The 24,658-nt window shown below is 36.3% G+C and overlaps 1 protein-coding gene across 2 annotated transcripts in view; it reads left to right on the forward strand.

The window, feature by feature from the left end:
- Positions 1-24,658, forward strand: part of ADAMTS6 (ADAM metallopeptidase with thrombospondin type 1 motif 6) — a 154,086-nt gene that overhangs the window by 51,555 nt on the left and 77,873 nt on the right. For both annotated transcript variants that reach the window (XM_065739775.1, XM_065739776.1), the window contains 3 exons: positions 7,222-7,265; positions 10,537-10,642; positions 23,421-23,567. In XM_065739775.1, the coding sequence (XP_065595847.1) occupies positions 7,222-7,265; positions 10,537-10,642; positions 23,421-23,567 (297 nt within the window). The remainder of the gene's footprint in view (positions 1-7,221; positions 7,266-10,536; positions 10,643-23,420; positions 23,568-24,658) is intronic.

Genomic DNA, 24,658 nt, shown 5'->3' on the forward strand with positions numbered 1-24,658 from the left:
TGTAGGTAGCTCTAATTATTCTGGTGCACTTGTATAAAATCACAGTGGATTAGGAACTATTGCAGAGAAAGAAAATCAAATGTGTAATGGAAGATAACTCTCTGATTATTTTTATTGCTTCATGGTCTCTGGCTTGCAAGTCATGTGTCTGACTGTCATAATTACTGTTCAGAATTCAACAATGTTGACTTCAACATAATGTTTATTCATTGATAAGGTTGAGGAATCTCAGTGTTGAAAGGAACTAAAGATGTAGTGTGAAATAGAGTTAATGTACTCAGAGGATGGATGGATTTATCAGAGGGTGGGCTAAGCCTCCTGGAAGGCCTAGAGCTCCTTTTGTGAGGACTGACCTGTGTGTATCTAAACTGCTGATCTCAGTTTAATGAAGACATGCATCTCTTTATCTTGGGTGTAGATGCTACATACATAAGCACAAAAGTTGGTGCAGGGTGTAAAGATGTGAAGAAGTGAGATGGATCTTTAGGATCCTAGTCTAAGTTGAACCTACTGATGCTGCTATGGCTGCTGTGTTGGCATTGTTTAAAGGGAGTTTTATAACAGGGTAGGCTTTTTTGTAGAAGCTAGCTGACAATTGTTCAAGCCCTTAGTAAGCACGAGCTGAGCCAATCAATCTGCTCATTTCAAAGTTGTAAAGTTCTGGTGGAAGTTATGTTAATTGAGGGAGGCAGAAGAAAATACAAGACAGCAGCAAGCCGATACATATTGGATACAGAATAGAGAAAGAAGAAGCTTCTTACAAAGAACAAATCAAAGCAGAGCAAAGAGGGAAGTGAGTGACACCTCACTGGAATTGCAAGCGCCTGGATGTTTCTTTAATACTGGAGTTCGCTTATAAAGCTTGATTTAAAATAATTATGAAGTTACCGTTGTCAACAAAAATAATGAATGTAGAATATTGATTTTCCTTGTGAAGGTGTGGTTAACTGATGGCTTTCTGACTTTGTAGACATGTTTGGTCTACAGAAGAATTACAGTTAGAAGAAGAACACAGAGACAGCAAGGAATTGTATCTGTATTTTTACACTACCTAATTTTAAAAAAGGTAAAAGGACCATGACTGTGTGTCATGTCTGAACCAGTTACTGGTACTATTTGAGGGTTTTTTTTTTTTTGTGTGTGTGTGTGTGTGTACTATCAGATTATTGTCATTGACTTACTAAGCTGCTCTGTGTCTATCTTGCATACCTAATGAGATCACAGTCTAACTTTTTGTAGCATTTGTTGATCACTACTTTCCCTTCTATAATTATACTTGCTGCAGAAATTTTTAGTCTGAATGACTTTATGCCATGAAAAGTGCAAAAAATGTATGTAAATATAGGTAGTCTCAAAGCTGACTGAAGATGACAAAAAAATCTAATTGTATTATTTATTTAATTTACAAGATCTTAAATCTTGTCATCTGATTTTTGCGATAATGACTTTTTATCAGTGAAATAGTTCTCTAATGTGGCACAAAGGTCTCAATTGAGATGAACCGTCTCAGATTCATCTCGTTATTAGAACAATTTTTTTTAACAAGCACATTAGTGAAACACTGTTTTTATGTCAGTGTGATCTTAGGCAATAACTCTTCTACATGCTCATGATACAGTAAGATGTAATTGATGATAAATACATCTCTGTTGATACATCTTTCACAAACTTGTGTTTTACATATTTCTCTTCCTGTAAATCAGAGAATTAGAAATTCAAGTGATAATGATTTTTCTAGCTCAGAAATTCTGTGACTCGGAATGTCATTTATCCAACAAACTTGAGTATCAATAGAAAGTGCAATGGAGCCAGACTTTGGTTGTGGCATTTTTCAACACATGGAAAGCTAATAATAGAAAAAGATCTTTCTGTTGAGTAATGCGTAACATATATATTATGCTTTTCCTTCCTTGGTTTAAATAGTTCTTTTTGGTTTGAGGTTTTTAAGGAAGAAGTCAAATAAGATGTGTACTTTATTTTAAGGCAGAATGCTGTTGTGGTATACCACTTTCTGTAGGTCTAGGCATATACTGTAGTAAAAGTTTTAAAAAGAGATCAGCAAGTATTGTGTTACGTGTGAGTGAGTACTACTGTTTGTAACCTGTGCAAGTTCAGAGCATGACCAAATCTTCTTAAAAGTAGAGAACTACTGAAGAATTACAAGAAAAAAGTTTATTACAAAAGTTGATTAGATGCCAGTATTGGTTTTATAGCTGTTTTTTCACACACTAGCACTAATGAAATCATCTGCACTTGCAAAATAACTTTTTAAAACATAGCTATTAATGGAAAAGAGTATGTTGAAACTCAAGTAACTCATTGCTTGTATTTTTCACTTTTCATTTTTTTGTAATTTAGAAATGGGAGGTTGAATTGTTGATCTTGTTACTGGAAGTCTGAAATTCCAATTTGATCAGCAGCTGTTCAGTTTATAGCTCTGGGAGTTGAAATTAGATTAACTTACTTAAAATACTTTTTGGTTTTTTTTTTTTTGACTAGTGTTTTATCACTTACCTGTGCATCCAGTTAGAGACATACTGTATTTGTATAAATTGCATAGAATGAATAGTAAGAAGATCAAATTCCAATGAACCCATTAGGTTTATCATTGAGCAAGGGTGTATTCAAGGAACCTACCTTGAATACTTGAGTAATTACTTATAAAAATCTGTTATGATAAAAAGTGCTGAAATTAGGATTCAGTTTCAAACAGATGAAAAATAAGACTTTATTGTCTGAAACTTGGAGATGTTCAATAAAAATTAACTGGTAATTGTAGTAGTTGTCTCTGTTTGAACTCTGAACTGAAGCAGTTAATAGAATAATAGAATGGCCTGTTGTAAAGGGCCTCAAAGATCATCTAGTTTTAACCCCCCTACCATACACGGGGCTGCTAACCACTGGACCAGGCACTTCAATTCTTCACCATCCTGTTGAACATTCCTTCTGCCTGATTTTTCCATCAGAGTTGTCAGTGACACTGACATCCACCATTTATTTCCTACTGCACTAACCCTGTAAGTATGCCCAAAAATTTCAGTTCACTTTGCCATCAATCTCCACAACAACTTCTGGATTCACTCAGGGTATTAATGGACACATAATAATGATCATGCCTCTTAGTTTAGTTTTTCCCTCTGACCTGCATATCCTTATGTGTATTTTGTATTGTGCTCATTGTATATATTCTGTCAGTGAATCAAATAGGAAAGATACTCCCCTCTTAAAATGTATATTACAAGATCTTCATTGAGGTTTGTATTAGGACCAGTATTGTTTCATATCTTAATCCCTGTTCAGTGGGATTGAGTACACCCTCAGCAGGTTTATTATTTATTTATTTATTATTATTTTGTTACCATCCTGAGTGATACTGAGTGGTGCAACTGATGTGGTAGTGGGAAGGGATTTGTTCCATCCAGAGGGACCTTGGTGGACTTGAGAAGGGGGTGCCTGTGTGTACATTATGAATCATGGAGTAGAATCATAGAATAAGTTTGGAGAAGTCATGTAAGATCATCCAGTCAAACCATGAACCCAACCCCACCATGCTCACTGTATGAAGTATGAAATTCAGCAAGACCATGTACAAGGTTCTGCACCTGTGTTGGGGCAATCACTGAGCAGTGAGAATACCCGTGAGGAGAAGGACTAGGAGATGCTGGCTGATGAAAAATTAGACATGAGTTAGTAGTGTGCATTTGCTGCTTAGAAAGCCAACTGTATCTTGGGCTGCATTAAAAGTATGCCCAGCAAGGTGAGGGAGGTGATTCTGCTCCTCTATTCTGTTTTTGTAAGGCCCTGTCTGCATTTGTCTCTGGGGCCCCCAGCACAAGAACAACATGGAGCTGTTGAAGAAGGTCCTGAGGAGCGTCACAATGGTGGAGTGCCATTACTGTGAAGACAGTCTATGGGAATTGTTCAGCCTGGAGAAGGAAAGGCTCTAAGGAGACATTATTACAGCCTTTTAGTTCATGCAGCGGACCAGATGGAGACTTTTTGCATATTGACAGGAAGGGTAATGGTTTTAAAATGAAAGGAGGAAAAGAGGAGAGGTTTAGATTAGACATTAGGAAGAAATTTTTCACTTTGAAGGTGGGGTGAGACACTGACATGGGTTGTCCAGGGAAGCTGTGAAGCACCTCCATTGTTGGAGGTGTTCAAGGTCAAGTTGGATGGGGTTTTCAACAGCTTTTTCTATTGGAAGCTGACCCTTCCAGCAGAGGGCTGGAACTAGATGATCTTTAAGATCTTTTTCATCCCAAACCATTCAGTGATTTTATGATCTTTCCTCAAAACAGGAAATTTAGCATAGTACTGTATGGGTTTTGATATGTATAGTCCCCATTTATGTTAGCATTTTATCCCAAATCTGTTATTCTTCAGTGAGAGGAATTGGTTTAGGTATTTGTAGACTTGCTCTCCCTTCCACATCTTGCATGGAACAGAAAGGAAGAAGGAGCAGGAGTATTCCTTCTAGAGAGAAGCTTTTTAGAGTCATGTAATGAGTGTGAAAACTCTCACAGTGTATGTAAGAACTACACATCACTGGTTGTGAGTTACTGGTGAAAGAAAGCCCTCTCTTTGTACTGTTTTCTTTAGTTAAGATTTGAAAGCAAGCAGTATGGACAAGAACCACCTAGGTTGATGGTTATTTTCCTTTCAAATTCTGTGAAAACAAACAAGCCAACAAAAGTATCTATTGGATCTTCATTGTTAGATGGATTCCTTGAAAATCCAAATGAAGTCATGGAAGTGGTGCCAAAACCAAAAAAGAGAAACTAGCCTAATGTCTTTGAATTATAAAGAGTAGTAGATGATGGAATTGGATATTTCAGTACCTGAAAATGATACCATCTGTAGAAAGAATTGCAAGTAGAAGCTATCCAAGTGAAAGGGAAAAATGAAAAAAAAAAAAAAAAAAAAATACCCTTGAAGACAATGATACAGGTGGACATTGAAAACTTTTTCTTTCTTGTGAGACTGGAGAATGCTAATGTGCCTTAATTGTAAGCCTTAATTGTTGCATATTAATTTTGATTAATTGATTATTTGAGTATCTATTCAAACCATAATTAGAATACTGTTACTCTGTGGGACTGTTCTTGCAAAAATATCATATTGACTGGAAAATGAAGTATCTTTGTTAATTTTATTTAATTATCCTAATTTAAGTTTTATTATCATCCAACTTTCTTATGAATGCTAAACTCTTCATAATGCAGATTATTCACTCGCCACCACAATCAATCAGAAGGATTTCGTCTTTATTTTTCAATAGTGTAAGAGAAACAAAGGGTTAAATTCATGTCTTTTTCTTCTATCAATCAGCAATATATTTTGAAATGTAATTGAATGTGAGGAAGTACCTTCAGCTTCATACCTCTCTGAAAGTAAGCGGAGGCCATAAGGGTAAATTTACAGCTCCAATGAAGTCAGTAACAGCTTTTTAATTGAGTTTAGTGGGACTGGGCTTCTTCTTAAATATCATTTTTATCTGAGAATGTATGTTGTTGATTTTTTCAGTATTAATATTGAAAAATTAAAAAGCATGAGAACAGTAATTCTGGTGAAGTGCACAAACCTACTGGTGTTGATTTCTAGACTCCCTATTAAGAGAATTCAGGAAAGTTTGAATTTTCTCTTTAAATAATTCTGATCTTTGCTTGCTTTGAGAAATCATTTTGCATGAGCTTCAAAAGCATTAGGTTCAGACTCTGTTCTAAATGAGTAAGTTCTAAGTTTGTTTCTCTATATGTAATAAAGGCAGAAAATGTTCACTAAAATCATTCTTTGTTATGTTTCAGCTTTGTAACATACAAGAACTTATTATATTCTTACACATTTTGTAAAACAATGCTAATTTAATTACAACCCTTTCCAGAAAGAGCAAATGGGACATCAGTGAGGCCTTTATGTTGCATTTAAGCTGACAGTTTGAGCCCCTTTGGTGAGATCAGTACATGTGGAAATTTGAGTTAAAAATTAAAGCTTAATCCAGCAAACTGATCCATGTTTAGTACCTTTAAAAATCTCAGGGACTCCATATGGTCACAGCAGTCTACATGCACAGAGAATTTACTGGATTTGTTCCAAATTTTAAGCTTTGTTATTTTGTCCATGGATTTGGCTTGCAGACAGATATTAACTCTGTTAACTCTGAAAGGTATTTATCTCATGATCTGGCTCCTACATTATAACATTTTTGAAAACAGTACTTACATGTTACTTTTAGCAGAAACGGCCAGTGGTATGGAAGTTGTAAATATTTAGGTTAAAAATTATAGTGTAAAGATCTTCTTGTCTTTGTTTTCTCTTGCGATCCAAAATAACGGGAATTATACTGAAACACACTGCAAGGAAATCAGTATAAATCATAGAAAATCAAAGACATAATAAGAGTGTTCTCATATCACTAGCCATATTATAGATCTACGTACTCAAAATATGAAGTTGTCATTAATGAATTATGACTGTTGCAAGACCCACTGTTATTGTGATTAGCTAAGTCACAGAAGATGTTTTGATTCAATTTTCAGCTTCAGATATTTGCATGATAACTGCAGAAAAACTTTAGTTTCCATATTTAATGGATCAAATCTAAAATAAAGGAAATTTTCCTTTAAAGATATTTAGCTTTTGGCAGAAGTGTGTTTTTCATTTTAGTTCATTGTATTGTGCTCTTAGGACACATATAATCACTGTAAGAAAAAGATGAGAATTACAGTGCCAGGTGGTAAGATTTTTTTTAATGTTTGGTGTTATTATCAAAAGATACTGTTTTTAATTAGAATCGGAAATCTAAATATTAGGACTTGCAATTAATACTGTTTGTTTTGAAGTGCAAGACTGTAAGAGACTTCCAGTACGTACAGAAAGTAGAAGTCAAGTGTTTTGAAGCAGTAGCAGTCCAGAGGCGTGCTTCTGTAACTTCTTAACACCGTGGTAGACTGCTTTATGGAGCTGGTGATTACAAAGATCCACTTTAACCATTTTTTTCTTGCTGGCAGGTGTCCTACTGGCCTGCGGCCAGCGGCTGCGAGTGTACTGCAGCTTGTGGTTTACACCAGAGTGTAGAAAATGCCGACGCCAGCTGGCCGCACATAATTAAGCTGATTGCCGTCTGACAACTTGATCTATGATATAGATATGTGATAAATATACAAAATATCCTACAAATCTAATTCTGATGTATTTTATCTACCTTTTTCTCTTAAACAGATATGATATCTGCACTTACAAGAACAAACCATGTGGAACTCTCGGTAAGATTATACATAGAAATTTCAGTCTGTATTTGAAGTTTGTTTCCTTGCTTTGTACTCAGATGTTGATTATGGACTGATTAGATTTTTTGAGTTCATGTTTTCAAAATTTTGTGGTTTTATAAATGTGAACAATAGGAGGTAACCTAGAAGAGAAGATACTTCGATAGACAGCTGGAATTTAAAAGAGCTGCTGACGGACATCTCATCTCTGGCAGCTTTAATGCTGTTAAAACCTAGAAGATCACTCAAATTTAGCAAGTGGTAATTAGAGGAGAAGACTTGCTGTTTATTTTTATTTAACGTCTCTTCATGAGCTATTACAAAATAAAAGTAGAAGAGCTCAGGAACATTTTTTAAAAATCAAGCTAGGAAAGAAGGTGTTGAGATTTACAATATTGCTCTGTTGTTCTTGAGGAGCATAGCTTCAGACTTTTCCTTCCATGAATTTGGAAAAAAACAACACTATAATATAAATTACAAAGTAATAGTGAAACTCCTTAAAACAGTGCTTTGACAATGGATAATATGTATAACAATCCTAGGTGCAGGGTTGTTCTTTTCATTCCTACGTTTGTCACCAAAATTTACTGTAATATAGTTATTACCTGTAGTAGTGCTTTAATGCATTAAAGACACATTATTCAAAGATTATTGTGATATTTATGCATTTTTCAAATTTACTCAGAAGTACTTAAAGATACAATTTTAATTTTGTTAGTTCAGATTGTTAATATTTTTCTCATAACTATGTTTGCTTTTTCTTTCCCTATAATACACTTGTGGCAAAGGAAAATAGTTTTCACGAGGAGAAGGGTATCAGAATTTTTTCACCTATTGGAAATAAAAAATGTATTAGCAACATGTTTGAGTAGAAGGAAAAATATGAATTTCTAAATGTAATTGGTTTTCTTTGATACCAGCATGGAGGAGACGAAACTGAAGAGAATGTATACACTGATGTTGCAACATTGTCTTAGCAAGTGATAAGAGAATTTAAAACGGAAAACATCCACTCACAAACTATTTGATATTTATATGTAATATTTTTAATACAGGTCTTTAGTGTACTAGTCATTTCTGTATTAGATATAAAGGCAAATTCTGCTCTAAAAATCAAATCTTGTGTGGTATCAGAGTACTGTTATGAGACCCTTGGTATGAAAACTGTGACAGTGTACTTCCTTTATAGTCATTGTACTGGAGAAGAGATAATGCTACATTGGCAATGCCCTCTTTTGCAAGGCATTTAATATGCTTAAGTCCCACTGACCTCCAGGAACTAAAGTATAAATTTAACCAGTCTGTGAACAGAAGTCTCAGGTCTCAAAATGTCAGAACAAATCTGTATCATTGGATTTCCAGGAAGTAACAGAAGCTCTACGGGAGGACAGACATTTCTTTTCTGTCATAGTTTCCTAAAACTGGGAATCTTGTGAAGAATTGCACAGAGATAGAACTCAGATTTCTCTGCAGCAGCTCTATTTCAGCAGAGAAGGCCAATTACATTCTCCTTAGATCTGAGCCATAGACTGCATTCTTAAGTTGATCTCTGTCACTTTCTGCAAGCATGTTTCATAATTACATGTTATTGGTATAGTTCTGTAAGTCACTAAGCAAGCACTCAGTGAAAAATCCAAGATGGCTTTACCACCCGAATGTCATAATCTTTGCAGAGGAACATGGTCATTGTTACAAAAGTATTGCCATGTTGTATTCTGAATTTGCTGCTCTGTTAGAATAATGTAAGCTAGGCATGTGCACTGTAATTATTTTATTTTCTACAGGTTGCACAAAGCAGTTTACACACTTCTGTCAGAGGCTAGAATGTTTTCTTCTGATTCTTCATCCTGCCCTCAGCGCTTATGTCTGCTTCAGTGATTTGATTTAGAGCAGTAGTATTGTTTTGATGGAAGTTCAACAAGCAAAACTGCCCTTTGCCCACATTGGTTTGGTTATAAGAGTAGTTCTGTTCTGTGCTGACTTGATTTATTGTGGAGAAAAGCAAGTCAGAACATGCAGTGCCCAAATACTCCTGTATACGCTTAAGAGAGACTTGAGGATCTAAATCCTAATTATAACCGCTGACATTTTTTTCCTGTTGGAAGCTTTGAACCACATGTAATATGGTAATATGCTCAACTTAAGGAGGTAAAAGTAGTCCGAAGTAGTGCATAGAGTTATATGCATAGAGGAAAATTGCATAGAAGAATGCACAGAGCAATAGCACTGAATGTCATCGCTTTATACTGCTGACCAGCTCCTGTGACCAGGTTACTCGCTCATGTGGACACAGCTAGGAAGCACTTGTCATTGCTAGCTTGCTGGTAGTCCAAACGGAATAATTTGAAGTGCCTGCTTGTTCATAAAAAGTATGGTTTTTTTGTTTTTGTTTTTCTTTTTTTGCGTAGCAAAGTCACACCTTTCCCCATTATTATTCTGTCACAGTGTAGTTAACTGTGAAGGTAATTTCATCTTAAGAATGGATTACTGTTTCTGTTTTTCAGATAATAAACCCTAAAGGAGGATACATCAAATAATGTGATGCTTAGAGCTTTCTCTAGTGGGTAGCAAATTTTGTCTGCAGTATGTTGTGTGACATTCTGTTGCTGAAGAATGTAAGAAGTAATGAAGAGCAATATTCTGGAAACACCAGTGTCTTTTTTTTTTTTTTAAAGAAAGTTTTTAGAAGCACTTATCATACAGAAAGGCTTTAGTTCAGAAGATAAAAGAAGATAACTGGAAAAGACTTCCTTGTTTAAAGGAACTTATTAACATGTCTTCTCTTCCTTGACGCATGCAGTTTTGTTTTCATAATTTTTTTAAGGACCATATGGTGCTTCTTGTAGCTAAAAAAGTTGCTTGTATGTTTTTGTGAACCCACTAAACTTAAACAGATTTCTTTAGAAAAATAATGTGGATACATTTTGCTTTCTTCAGCCTCAAGAATGTTAAAATAGAAATGCTTTCTTGAATTCCCTCTTCTGGCTCAAGTTACTAGGTGGTCCCAAGTTACCAGAAGTAAAATTTATAAATCTAACCCCTAGTCTAGACATTTTCCAGCACTGACTGCAGTTCAAAAAATATTAATGTCTAGCCGGCAAAGTGAAATTCCCCCCAGTGATTTTGCAAATGACTAGAAAGTTAACCTTTTGCCAACTGCTCCTTCTGTGCGTAGAGATTATTAAAAAGAATCCAGGCATTTATAACTAGGGCTTTTAAGACTGAAACACCTTGGCATGACCCTTTGTGTCTCCTTTTGTTTATTCAGGCTTGGCCTCTGTGGCTGGAATGTGTGAGCCTGAAAGGAGCTGCAGCATTAATGAAGACATTGGCCTAGGTTCAGCTTTTACCATTGCACATGAGATTGGTCACAAGTGAGTGAGTTTACAAAAAGAATATGTTTTAATGTATCACATTTTTACTATTAGTTTAATAATAGATATCATTTTTTCTGCATGGCTGTACCATCCCTATTTTGGTGCTCCATGTTTCTGTATAAAGAATTCATGAACAGCACTACATTTGATTAAGTATATTTTATCAGGGGCTTTAACTTTAGAACTGAAGACTTATTGTTTATCTTTTGATTTCAGATTCCAGTTTAATCTGTGCTTTTGAGATTTGGCTCCCAACCCTCCTACCGTTTCATATTTTTAATATTACATTTTGAAAAAAATTCTGTGTCTCATCTCTTACTTGTCTACCTTTTTGGCAAAAAAAAAAAAAAAAAAAAAGTGGTTAAAATATTTTTTCTTTGCTTTTCATTATTTTGTCCTAAATATAATTCAAACTGTTTTTACTAAACCACTGCTATTCTTGTCAGTATTCATACACTATCAGTCTTCTTTCATTCAAGCATGCGATATATAAAAAAAGTTGTAACATCACTTACTCATTTTAAGCATTAATATATCACTCTGAAGAGCATGATGTTATAGGAATGATTAAGCATTTATTAAGTATTTATTAAAATATATTTCTAACATTGAGAATATGAAGTTCTTTTTAATAGTAATATGCAACCCTGCTTTGAATTTAAGTCATATGTTTGAGAAGAAAAAAATAGCCACATCTCAGTCTACATGTCATGTAACTGTGTACTTTATGAAGGTTATTCCATGAATAAAAATTAAAATATACGCAGCCTTGTTATCATTCAAAGCTATCACAATTACAGTGTTTGATTTATAGAGCGTAGATTTTAATCTAAGTAGTTAAGTTTAAAATCTTTGGTGATAGGTGGAAAACTGCCATGAAAATTTCAACCCCGGATGCAAGGAGAGCAGACTCAGGGAACTAGTTTAACGGTCCCATGGGAAACTGCTGTTGAATGCATTGGAGTCCATCAGTGCTTATCACTTTTTAAGTACTACTTGTGAAGAGCACGTGAACAGGCTACTCCAAAATGTTGGACATCATACAGGAAGGGCAGAAGAATGCTTGGCTAAACAGGGATTTTCATCTAGAGCTTAGGTGGAAAAAGAAAGTGTATGGCCACTGGCAATAAGATTGAGTGACACAGGAGGAATACAGAGATTCTGTCTGCCACTGTAGAAAAAATTGTGTAGTCAAAGCTCAGAGTTGAAGCTGGCCAGTACTGTGGAGGGCACCAAAATAGGGTGTTTTAACAGCACACTGAGGACCAGAGATAACATTGGTCCATTACTTGATGAGGTTGGTCACTTCACAAATAGGATTTCAGACAAAACTGGAATGTGTAATGCCTTTTTTCATCTCTATCTTCAGCACCATTGATGGGCCCTGGGACCCTCAGCACCCCAATGTTTAGGACAGTGTCTTGTAATGATTTTTAAACTCCGGCCCTGCCACTGGATTCATTGCCTTCTTCTAAAGGCTTTCTCAAGGACCCTAGCATACTTTTTATGTTATGGAGCTCAGAACCATACACCACATTCATCGTGAGTTATATACAGGCTAGGATGTGACCTGCTGGAAAGGAGCTCTGCTGAGAAGAACCTGGGTGTCCTGGTGGATGACAGGCTGGCCATGAGCCAGCAGTGTGCCCTGGTGGCCAAAAACACCAATGGATCCTGGGGTGCATTAAAAGGAGCATGGCCAGCAGGTCAAGGGATGTGATCCTTCCCCTCTACTCTGCCCTGGTCAGGTCTCATCTGGAGTACTGTATCCAGTTCTGGGCTCTGTGATAAAAAAAAAGTCAGGGATCTCCTGGAGAGAGGCCGGTGGAGGGCCACAAAGATGATAAAGGGCCTGGAGCATCTCTCCTGTGAGGAAGGGCTGAGAGACCTGTGTCTGTTCAGCCTTGAAAAAAGAAGACTCAGAAGTGATCTTAATAATGTTTATAAATATCTTAAGTGTGGGAGTCAAAGGGACATGGCCAACTTCTTTTCAGCGGTCTGTAAGGACAGGACAAGGGGTCTGCACCAACATGCGAAGGAATTTCTTCACAGTGAGAGTGATGGAGCACTGGAACAGGCTGAGCAGGGGGGTTGTGGAGTCTCCTTTGGATATTCAAGACCCGCCTGGATGCCTGACTGTGCAGCCTGCTGTAAGGAAACTGCAGTTGTGTTTATATTGCAGAAGAAAATTTGAATTACAGGACAATGCCAGGAGCTTTAAAATCTTAGCAGTCAACTAACTAGGATATGGGGTTCAAAGTGTTCCATGTGTAGTTGCTTATGAGATGGAGTAATGTTTCAGCAGAGTGGAATGGAAGAGGGAGACATTTTATTCTGTTTGGAAATGTATTGATAAACTATTCTGGCTTTGATAACTAGCTGTAATGAAGCTTCCATTTTACTTTTCAATTAACACTCTGACAAGTTGTGTTAAAATATAATTTCTACCATTTTGTGACAGTTATTTCATTTCAATTGGGACCAATAAAGTGAGTAAATCCTTAATAAAAAAAAGCAGGCTTCGAAAATATTGAATAGGAATATATTTTCCTACATCAAGAATGATTAAAAATATTTTACAGTATTATGACTACGGCAGTTTGTAGGTAAAGAAATATAGTACAATACTTTCAAGTATTTAGCTTTACAGTTATCATTTCTGTAGACAAATATGTCTCAAATTAAACAAGTTGGAAGAGAATGTGTTAAAAGGATAGGATCCTCATAGCTTAAAAAATATGGGTTTAGAGACTTCTAAAAATAGAAAAATAGAAAGCAACAAAACAGTGGTGGGCGTCAAGTTTTGTCATTCTTTTCTGCTGATCAAGTGGCTTTGAGGAGGAACTGATCTCTCCTGAAGTCCTCTCACACAGTTGAGCAAGTGGATGAAGGAAATGAATGGTAGGGAGGGTACTCTAGGACTTGACATAGCACCACTAAGTGGATAAAATATTAGGTTGAAAAAGTTGGTGTTTCCATATCCTCTGTATTCAAATGATGCCAATATTACATCTGTTGCCAGTGGCAGAGGTAACAGTACTTCTGCCTTATGCTACATAGCAGTAATCTAGCTTGAGATTGCTGTAGATGCTTTTGTTTAAGGCAGAAAGAAATAAATCAGCCCTTACTTCAAGCTTGATCTTACTAGAGAGAAGATGATTACTTTCATCTTGGACTAGAAGACTTCAAAGGCCACTGGCATACAAGTTCATGCAGTATCTTCACAGAGATAGTGATTCTTCAAAGTGATTCTCCATATATATCATGTCAGTAGCTAAGTGGTGGGCAAAGTTAAATATATAATTACTTCTGAGCTTCAGATTATGTCCATGTCATGGATTTATGATTATTGTTACTGGTATTCCGCATCATAACATCATGTAGTGCACTGGCAGTTAAAGAGCTACTGCTCCAGTTCCGTGAACTGTTGATGTTTCCGGGTACTTGGTTCTCAGAAAAGAAGAACTACATATCTCAGAAGACTTTCACTGTTCAGTTTCCGTTTTCTGTTTAGAGGGAAAGATAAAACTGCTCATGAGTCATGAGACTGCTTCTTCTTTTACTGATTGTCTCTGCAGTGTGTAAGCCATCTTGCCTTCAACATTAGAGTAAGGCCTTTGATTTTGGACATTCTCTCTCTCATTTATTAGATTTATTAACTTCAATTCCAATTATGTTGTATTATATTGTATATAATTGTGTATTATATCATGTATGATATCTTCCATTCTTATGCTGTATTTAGTAAATTAGATTTCTGCCTTAGCTTGTTGCTGCTCTTTTCTTTCTAGGCTCATCTGCCTACCTTTTTTCTCATTTTTTCTTCTCCTTACCAGTCTACCAGGGCATGGGAGGGTGGGTCCCTCCACTCCAGTTAGTCATAGAACTGAGCCAAACTAACCCATAAAATGTTACCTGTCCAGTTGTAAGTTACAGTATTCTACCCTTTCTAAAATACTAGGGCAACTTCATTGCTTTTAGGAGTTTTACATTAAAAATGCAACTCAGCCTTCTGATGTAGGTCATTCAGTGAGATCTAGGTAAGATGGAGAGTTGGGCAGAGAGAAACCTTATGAAGTTGAACAGGGGCAAGCATAGAGTCCTACACCTGGGAAGGAATAACCACATGTACCAGTACAGATTAGGGGCTGACCTGGAGAGAGCTCTGTAGTGAAGGACCTGGGTGTCTGGGTGGACAGCAGGTTGGCCATGAGCCAGCAGTGTGCCTTTGTTGCAAAGAAGGCCAATGATATCCTGAGATGCATTCAAAAAAGCATGGCCAACAAGTTGAGGGAGGTGATCCTCCCCTTCTTCTCTGCTTTTGTGATACCACATCTGGAGTAGTGTGTCCCATTTCAAGGCAGACAGGGAACTACTGGAGATAGTCCAGCAGAGGGCTGTAAAGATGTTTTGAATTCTGGAGCACCATCTTTATGAGAAAAGTTTGAAAGACCTGGGACTCTTCAGCCTAGAGAAGGCTGAAGGGGGATCTTTTCAATGGTTATAAATAACACAAGGGTGGATGTCAGGTGCATGGGCCCAGACTCTTTTCAGTGAGCCCAGTGACAGGGCAAGGGGCAGTGAATGCAAACTGAATACAGGAAATTCCATCAGAACATGATGAGAACTTCTTTACTTTGAGGGTGACAGAGTACTGGAAGGTGTCCAGAGAGGTCATAGAATCTCCTTCTCTGAAGATATTCAAGACTATTCAAGAATGCTTTCCTGTGCAACTTACTCTAGGGAACTTGCTCTAGCAGTGGGATTGGACTGGATGATGTTCAGAGGTCCCTTCCAACTCCTAAAGTCTGTAATTCTATGATCCTCTTACCATTCAAGTAGGAAAACCAGTCAGCAGTCCTCAAACAATTGGTTCATAGGTACAAGAGGTCTCAATTATTTTTCAGTAATCTTGTGAATCTGGTCAGCTCAGTCAGGAGGCTGACAAATGTTGCAGTTTTTAATCAGGGATAGAAAGAAGACATTGTTTGCACAAGATTAGTGCCTGGTGAAATCAGGGATGTTATTTTGTGACTTACTGAAAAGCACCTAAAAGGTGGTATAGTCTTTGATTGCAGCCAACATGGGTTCATTAGAACCTGTGGGTTCAAGTTTAATAAACATCATCTCATTTTATTAGAAGGCTACCTATGTAGTTATCCAAGGAAGCCAGTTGACATTATCTTCTGGATTTTGGCAAAGCTTTGAATACTTTTTTTCTCGCAGTATTCCTCTGAATAGAAGATCCAGTCTACAGCTAAACAAAAATGCAGTGCGATGAGTGAACTGCTGACAGGCAGATCAGACACTTCAATGAATGACCTGGATGCAGGATCTGAATTTATGCTAAATTTGTGGATGACACTAACTAGTGAGAAGCTGTTGTCTCCCTTGAGAGTGAAGAGGCTTTGCAGAGAGATTTTGACAAATCAGAGGGCTGGGCTATCAGTAATGGCATGAAGTTGAGCAAGAGCAAGTGCTGGATTCTGCACTGGGTATGGGCCAACCCTGAATGTATCTCTACAGACAGAGGGATGAGATGCTGGAGGACAGTCCTTCAGAGAGAGATATGGGGTTCTGGTTGATGACAGGTTTAACATGAGCCAGCAGTGTGCCCAGGCAGACAAAATGGCCAGGAGTTGGACTCCCATGATCCCTGTAGGTTGTTCAACCCGGCTTATTCAGTAATTTTATGACTTTGATTAGGATTTAAGAAAAACTGTATTCCCATCATATATATCCTAAGATCACAGGCTTTTTATTAACCGTCTTTGCTACAATCGGTAGCTCTTGGCTTCTTTTACAAAAGATCTTTTGAAATTTTGAAATCTCACCTCTTCATCTCTTTGAGGCTTTCACCTTGCACTCTAGCTTGTGTGACTTGTCAAATGCTGCTCCGAATAAACAAATCTTGTTAATTAGATTTGACACCATCTCCCACAGTATGCTCCTGGAGGAGCTGTCAGCCCATGGCTTGGATGGGTACGCTCTTCACTGGATGAAGAACTGCCTGGAGGTCCGGGCCCAGAGAGTAGTGGTGAATGGAGTTGAAACCAGCTGGCAACTGGTGAAAATTGGTGTTTCCCAGGGATGGGTACTGGGGGTGTCCTGTTTGGAATCCTCGTTGATGACCTGGATGAGGGCATTGAGCGCGCCCTCGTTAGGTTTGCAAATGACACCAAGTTGAGAGGAAGTGTTGATCTCTGTGGGGGTAGGAAGGCTCTGAGGGATCTGGTGAGTCATGAAAGCTGGGCTGAGACCAATGGGACGAAGTTCAACAAGACCAAGTGCCAGGTCCTGCACTTCAGTCACAGGAACCCCAGGCAGTGCCGGAGTCTTGGGGCAGAGTGGCTGGAAGACTGTGTAGAGGAAACACCTGGGAGTGTTGGTCGATGCTCAGCTGTAGGTGAACCAGCAGTGTGCCCAGGAGGCCTAGAAGGCCAGTGGCATCCTGGTTTGTGTCAGAAATGGTGTTGGCAGCAGGAGAGGGGAGGTGATCATCTCTCTGTGCTCAGCACTGTTGAGGCTGCACCTTGAGTACTGTGTTCAGTTTTGGAACTCTCTGTACAGGAAAGGTATCAAGGATCTTGAGGTGTGTCCAAAGAAGAGTAACAAAGCTGTTAATGAGTGTGGAGCACACATCTTACAGAGAGTGGCTAAGGCAACTGGAATTGTTTAATCTCAGGGGAGATCTTACAGCTCTCTACAAATCTCTACAGCAAAGAGATAGTAAATTGACTGAACCATCCACTCAAACACAGATAATTCTGTCTTTCCTCTTTTTAGTTGAATACTGTTTTCTGTCTGCCTTTTCATATTGCAAATATGAAAAAAATATGATTTCCATTAAACAGTCTTTATTGGGACCTTTATTTTAGTTATGCGTTGTGCACATAATTAAAATGTTGTAAACATGAGTCTACAATCAATAGTGTAATATGTTTACATTTAAATATGAAAACAGTTTATATCTAAATAAATGATTCTAGGATTCTCAGGATGTTGAAAACATTATTTGAAGTATAGAATAAGATCACGTCCTGCATTAGAGCATTTAATCAAGGAAAAAGAACTTATTAAAATTTAACAGACCTCTATGAAAGCATAGGAAGAATAAATTGAGGGTGAAAAGGAAGGTTATAGTAACCTTCAGGGCATCATGAATTTCCAAAGGAAATCTGAGCTCAGAAGTTTGCTTCCTGATTAGAGGCAATGCTTTCCACTTTGACCTAAAGTGTAGAAACCTATTACATTCATACTTCACCTTTGCCTAGCACACAAACATTATTTAACGTTACTCTTGTGGCATGAAGGCTGGATACCTAAGGTAGTGTATACCAGGAAGAAATATTTCTACTTTACTTTTTCTAGTATTTCTGTGGAAGCTTGCTATTTGTCCTGGTTTCTGAATAGGCTACATTCCTTTTTTTTTCAGTGAAATTGTTGTGTTTTTTTAAAGTTGCGGGTTTTTTTAAATTCTAAATTATGCTAATATATCAAGATCATATTTGTTTGATCATTAGCCAAAAGTCTAAGAGAATAATTAGATTTAGGAAATAGATGGGAAGACATTTGCGTTAGAAACATGATAAAATTATGCTGTATTTCATGGCAGGTATACTTGTTATAAAGCTACTTTTGTTCAATCAGAATGTTTCCTAACTTGTAGAGAAATAACTTATTTAACTGAAGTTGAAACTGGAAATTCTACATTACTTCAGAATAAAGGATTAGGGATCCCCAAAACTTTATAATGATCTCCAAATACAGGAAATAACCACTTAAGGCTAAAGTCTACATTAAGGCATGCAAATAAAAAGAGAAATAACTAACCTTGATCCCTTCCTTGGGTGGAAAAATGCAGTATCAGGTAGTTTCAACAAATCAATAGTTGTGATCCCAAAAGGAAAACCAATACCTTCTTATTCTGTTTTCTTGTATAATTTAAGGGCTAGCTGCTATTTGCATACAATTATGAAGCTGTAACCAATAATTCAATAACACTGGCTAGAAATTATGTAGGTCTTTCACGTTGAAGTAGGAGAACTTTCCGTTGGTATGAAGGATATGATGGAAAATAAAAATAATAAAAAATACTTCCAGCCTTCTATTGCTATAAAAGCAGACTTTCTTTGTATCAATTTACATTATTTTGCTGTTAATAGGTACAAACATAATTTAAAAAATTATCGTATATGTCTACACAGGAGTTGCTATGTGGATTACATGTAGATCATAGCTCTGATATTGTAGGAAATAAAGTATTTTATTCTCTAATGTTAGATTTTGTCTGAATTCATGTTCATTCATTGCACAAAATTATGCTGAAACATTCTAGAATTTCCTTCTTTTTCATCCCTTCACATGTTCTGATGTGAAAAGATCATTTAAGAGTGTAATGCTTACAGAGTAAAAGCTTACTGTTAATTTTCTTAATTTTTAGTGTAGGCTCTCTGTAGTCTGAATTCAAAGCTGGATGAATACTGTACTTTTAATTAGATAAAATGTAAGATTTCTGAAGACTTAAATGACATCTGTGCAACAATTACAGGCACCACAAACTAAAAATAAAATGGATGTAAAGTTTATGATAAAGCTGTTGTATCCTACCTAAGCAGATAAATTGGCATTTCTTACAAGTAAATTGCAATTACAATATCTTATTTCTTATACAAGAAGGTTTGTTCAAACATGCCTTTGATCTTCTCACTGTAGCAGTAGTGATTTATTTACTGCTAGAAATCTTGAATGTATACTTCACTGTTGTGCATTTCAGACTCTTCACTGCCCCTTGCTTTTTTCTCCATAGAAGCTGTGAGAGTAGGTGTATCTTACTGATTCAGTCCAGGAAGGTCCAGCAATGCAACTGTAACGAGATACTTAAAGTTGCCTCATGTCACTCCTATATACATGTTTGTTTTGACTTTCCTAGGTCAAGTAAGTTAATATAATGAAATCTCTAAAGTTAAAATTTTCTTTGTTTTCTCCCTTGAAAAGAGAGATTTATTTTTACTAAAGGGCTATATGTAGTTACAGAGCTGTAACTCAGCTTCTGATAGCAAACAGGAAAATGAAGAGCTTGATTACTTTTTCTTTCATTCCTATAACTTTGTTGTGTTACCTGACTCCTTACATGTCTCAGTCTCGGGTACTTTCTTCCTTACATTGTTGAACATGTGACAATGCAAAGTGTGAGGCACTGATTTAAAAGAATTAGTCCAGATTCTCCCATGTGTACTGTAACTCATGAATCTGTAATTAAAAATTAATAAAATAATAAACTAATACAAATACTGTATTGTGTTTTGAGAAAATAAACATTAGATATCTCTGCAGTTCTCAGTGTTCCAAGCTAGGAATTGACATGACATGCAGATTGTTGGTGTTAGTATTGGAAAGCTGAAGTAGTAGGTGGCTAACAAGACAAGGAAAAAAATAATTCACCTGAGTAGCACATTTCAGTTAATTTTAGCACTGCAAAAGTACATGTTACATGAAATAAACCTCTGTAAGCAGTAGTCAGGAGCGTTCAGATTGATTTGGATCTTCTTCCACTGAGTCTTATGTGTTTGGATAATAAATCAAGACAGAAGCATCCTGTCGGTCTCACAAAAATAACTTCAGTCATTTCAGACTCATTAGCAATAAGTGTTTTGGCAGCTCTAACCATACCATCATAATTTAGAACAACCCAACAAATCAGCAGCCTCTTCTTAAATAGAGATGAAATTGTAAGGACCTGTTGTATTGCTCCTTTACAGTGTAAAGGAAGGGTACACAAGTGGTTTACATACTCATCCTTTCCTCTGCTCTTTCTCCAGGGTTTCTGTTTATCTGTTACTGTTTTATTCAATGCAGCTGAGGCCAGTTTTCTCCCCTGTGATTTTTGAGATCAGATCATAAGTTAGATATGTATTACAAATAATCCTCTGAGATAATTTTTTCAGATATGAGGAAAAACACAGCCAAGAAAAAAATGAACTATTCCATTGCAGATGTTAGTAAATGAAACAGAAACAGAGCTGCTTTTTTAGAATTTTTAAGAAATATATAAGAAAAAAAAAAAGCAGGAGAGTTTCAAGTATGATTTTAAAACTTGTAGTTCTGCTGCTTTGGATAGTTCTTATATGTAATGTGGGCTTCTGGGAAAAGAGTGGACATAATGCTATTAAAAAAGAGCAATTCAGAGCTCCTGACGTAAACATCTTTCCTTGAGAGAGACAACAGATAATTTCATAGAAAACACCTGTGTCATTGAGTCCAATCCCCATTGTTAAGATTTCTCTCTGTCTCCGTGCTTATCTGGCTGTTTCTTTAAAACTAGAGTTGTATTGGCAGTTTTAAACAAGCTCTTAAAACCAGTTAAAAAAAATACATACTGTGTCTGTTTAGTCATTTTGAAAAAGACAGTGCCTCCATGAGGAACATTTTGTTCTCATTTGTCTTCCCACCCCAACTGAATTACAAACATGCTTTTATAAAAGATGTGGCCTTAGATGACCAGATATAAGTAAAATATTCTGATAAAAATAAAACAAATACTTTGGACAAAAATGTGTTTTCATCTGCAATAAGAGTGTAAATTAGTAGGCTGTAAGGGCATGCTGCCCACTGCCATCTTTGGAAAAAGGTAACAATTTTTGCAAAACTCCTTTCTTACCATCAGAATAATGATCTGCACCTAGTTCTTAGTTTCCTGCTAAACTCAGAAGCAGCAGCAAGCAGAATAGCCATTGTGGAAGAGAATAGATGATTAGGGTTAGGATCAAAAAAACAACAAACAGAACTCATAAAAAGGAAGATATTAACTATGAAGGTTGCTCTTCTTGGTTGGCCTTGAAGATAAAAATTGTCTCCTTCATTTCCCAGACTGCTGGAGTACTGTGATTTCTTCGACAAAAGGAACATGCTAACTAGAAATAAGATGGTTGTCAGTAATACATATTTCTGATACAGAAAAGCATAGTATCATGATCCAGTGTAGCTCTTTCCCAAATAATAAAATGGTTTCTATAAGCAGCACAATCATAGAGACTGTTAAAAGCTAAGGTTTTCCATTTTACAAAGTTGTACAGAAGTAGTTTGAAAGGAAACATTTACATTTGCAGATATCCCTAATTCTAGGAAATGGTGGCAATTAACTAGGCCAGTAAAGTACATTTTTTGTTATAAACTGATTTAGTTCTATCTTCTTCACTCCCATCAAATTTATCAATATAGAGGCAAATTAATAATAATTAACTCTCATCTGATAGTTTCATTATAGCATGTTTCTCAGACAGGTTCTTTTTGTATGGCTCTATTTCTTTTGTATAACAGGGATAGTCTTCATTTGAGAATGACATCAAATATCAGTCAGATGTTTCCTGTGATGTAATTTTCTGCATTTATGAGGTGTTACACATTAAACTAAATAAGAGCAGGCATTGCTACAGACCACGTTAAGTGGGGAAACATAGCCCTGGAAGTGATGTACTTTCTGGTAGTCAGAAGGAAAAGTTTCTGGAAATTAAAAACGGAGTCTTCAACACATTTGTATCCATGAATCTTAAGTAAGAAATCAGGAAATCTAATTGTTTTTAAAATTTGTATCACAGAAAGCTCCAAACTGTCCTCTTTGTATGACACATAAAGAAGTGACAAGTTTTCACTGCTCTGCAAATGCAGAAGCTCAGTTTTGAGACTGTCTTTGACTAAGTGTTCTTTTTGATGCTCAGGGAAACTCTTAGGTATCTCAATACCCGCTTCTTTGACTTCCTAAGTTTCAAAAGCTGAAATTAATATTGCTGAAGATTAATATTTAAATAAATATAATATTTCATCCCAAGTGAATGAGAAGAAATGAATCAAAGGCAGACTTAAAAAATGGAATTTTAAAAATATGTATAGTATTAAGAAAGGGCTTGGTTTTATATATTCTTTTCAGGTGATTCACTGATGTCAGGCCTGTCAGGTATATGTTGTCAGTTACTTAGAATAGCAGTAAAGATTTCAATTTAAGATAGTTTTATATATATAACTAAAGTCTTTTGAGATAAATTCTCTGTGAATTATAATCTCTAGTCTTAATTTATACTGTTTGTCTATAGCTTGAAGGTCTTGTTTCAGTAGAATGGGATTTCTAGGTTATGAGCATTCTTTTACTGTATTTCTTTTTCCAGAGTCATGTCAACTTTGTTGAAAGTCAGAAAATTTGGAAATCTCTGTTGGCCAAATTCCACCCAGAGTTTTCTTACTGTATTTTCTACCAATTTTATATCTGTCACTCTGAACTTCCGTGATGAGGGACAGCTCTAATAGAAAAAACTGCAAGTCACCTTGTGAATGGATAGAGGGAGCATGAATACTGTATAACTCTGGAAACTGCAAAACCCATATTCTGCTTGAAATATTACTGGCTACTGCATGCCTTCATATATTGTTACAGCAACTTCGTGTACCCTACGTTTACTAACAGAAGAATTAAATCCATAATGTATATTCATTACTTAGTGCTCTTAATCTTACAAATATTAAATTTTCCTTCAAGCTTTAGGAAAAAAATGTTTTCAAAACTGTCAAAATGAATGCTAAGTAATTGTACAGCATTCTGAGGCCTGAGTAAACAGAGCAGAACGTAACTGATCCTAATTCCCCACTTGGAATTCTTCTATACTAAGTGTGTTTTCCTAGGTCCAATATGATTTCTGTAAAAATCACATTTAATTTTATGATTGATGTAGAATGAATGATGCTGTAGAAAAATAATGAACTGTTTTTCTCCTCTTTTGGGCAGTTTTGGCATGAACCATGATGGAATAGGAAATTCCTGTGGGACCAAAGGTCATGAAGCAGCAAAACTAATGGCAGCTCATATTACAGCAAACACCAATCCCTTCTCTTGGTCAGCCTGCAGTCGGGATTATATCACCAGTTTTTTAGAGTAAGTAATCTCTCAAGAAAAATTGTGAGTTATTCAAAAAATTCACACCTTTCAGAAGAAATACTTAGTAGAGATACAGTGGCTGGCTCTAATGATCTGTGTTTTTGAATGTAAAGGCAACAATATATCATCACTGAAGAATTACATTGTAGAGCCCTTCTCCTGTGTATTGGAAAAAACTTCTAATCTTTTTCCCACTTCTCAGTGTTAGGATTATTTTAATCTGTTCAAACATTTTAAAGTGATGATCGTATTTCCTTAATTAATCTCAAGGTGAGAAATAGGGAGGAGTAGAATTTGTCAGTGAGTAATAGGAAGTAATTTTTCATTTAAATAAATGTGTAAAGTGAGGAAATGCAGGGAAGGGAACAAGGTTGAGACCCTTTTCCTTGTTCTCCCATTCATATGTTTTTTGGTGTTCTCCTGTGTTTTTTCTTCTGTGTTCATTGGCAACTTTCATGAAAATAATCAGAGTCGAGGCTTTCATATATTTTCACATTAATATCTTTAAACCATGCTAATATATACTTATGTGGTGATCCAGAAATACATTCCTCCCAAAAATTTTACTTCTGCATGAAAAAATAGAAATAATCAAAATACTTCAGTATCAAAAATGTGTTCATTGTATACATGTTGTATAATGAAGCCATTGTATGTAGTTAACCTCTGAAAGACAGGCACAGAACTGTGAGTTCACCGAGAACAGGTTAATAATTGTTTTTAAAATGTGCATGAGTCAGTGGGTTCATGGGAGCACATGGTAGTTGATAGGTAGGTTCAGTGTCATCTGTGCAATTATTCTGTAAGAAATAAAAGTTGTTCAGAAATTCAATCACTATTTTAAGAGATGAACTTAAACCAAATAGTCTAGTCATTGGATATGTAAGAACAAAATGGACTTCTCTTTTTTTCAGAAATTACTTCAGAATAATTATTCTGTTTTCTAAGGACTTCATCCAGACCAATAACTCTTTCCTTCAGTTGGTTCAAATGTAGCTACTCTCACAAAGTACAAGATCACTGGATTGTACAGAAGCTGTGTTTGGGCTTCCTGTACGTACAGTGAGCATAATCAAATGCATTGGTAT

The sequence above is a fragment of the Cyrtonyx montezumae genome, unplaced genomic scaffold (assembly GCF_038088225.1).
Source record: "Cyrtonyx montezumae isolate F1298 unplaced genomic scaffold, pur_monq_1.0 scaffold_25, whole genome shotgun sequence".
Lineage (NCBI taxonomy): Eukaryota > Metazoa > Chordata > Aves > Galliformes > Odontophoridae > Cyrtonyx > Cyrtonyx montezumae.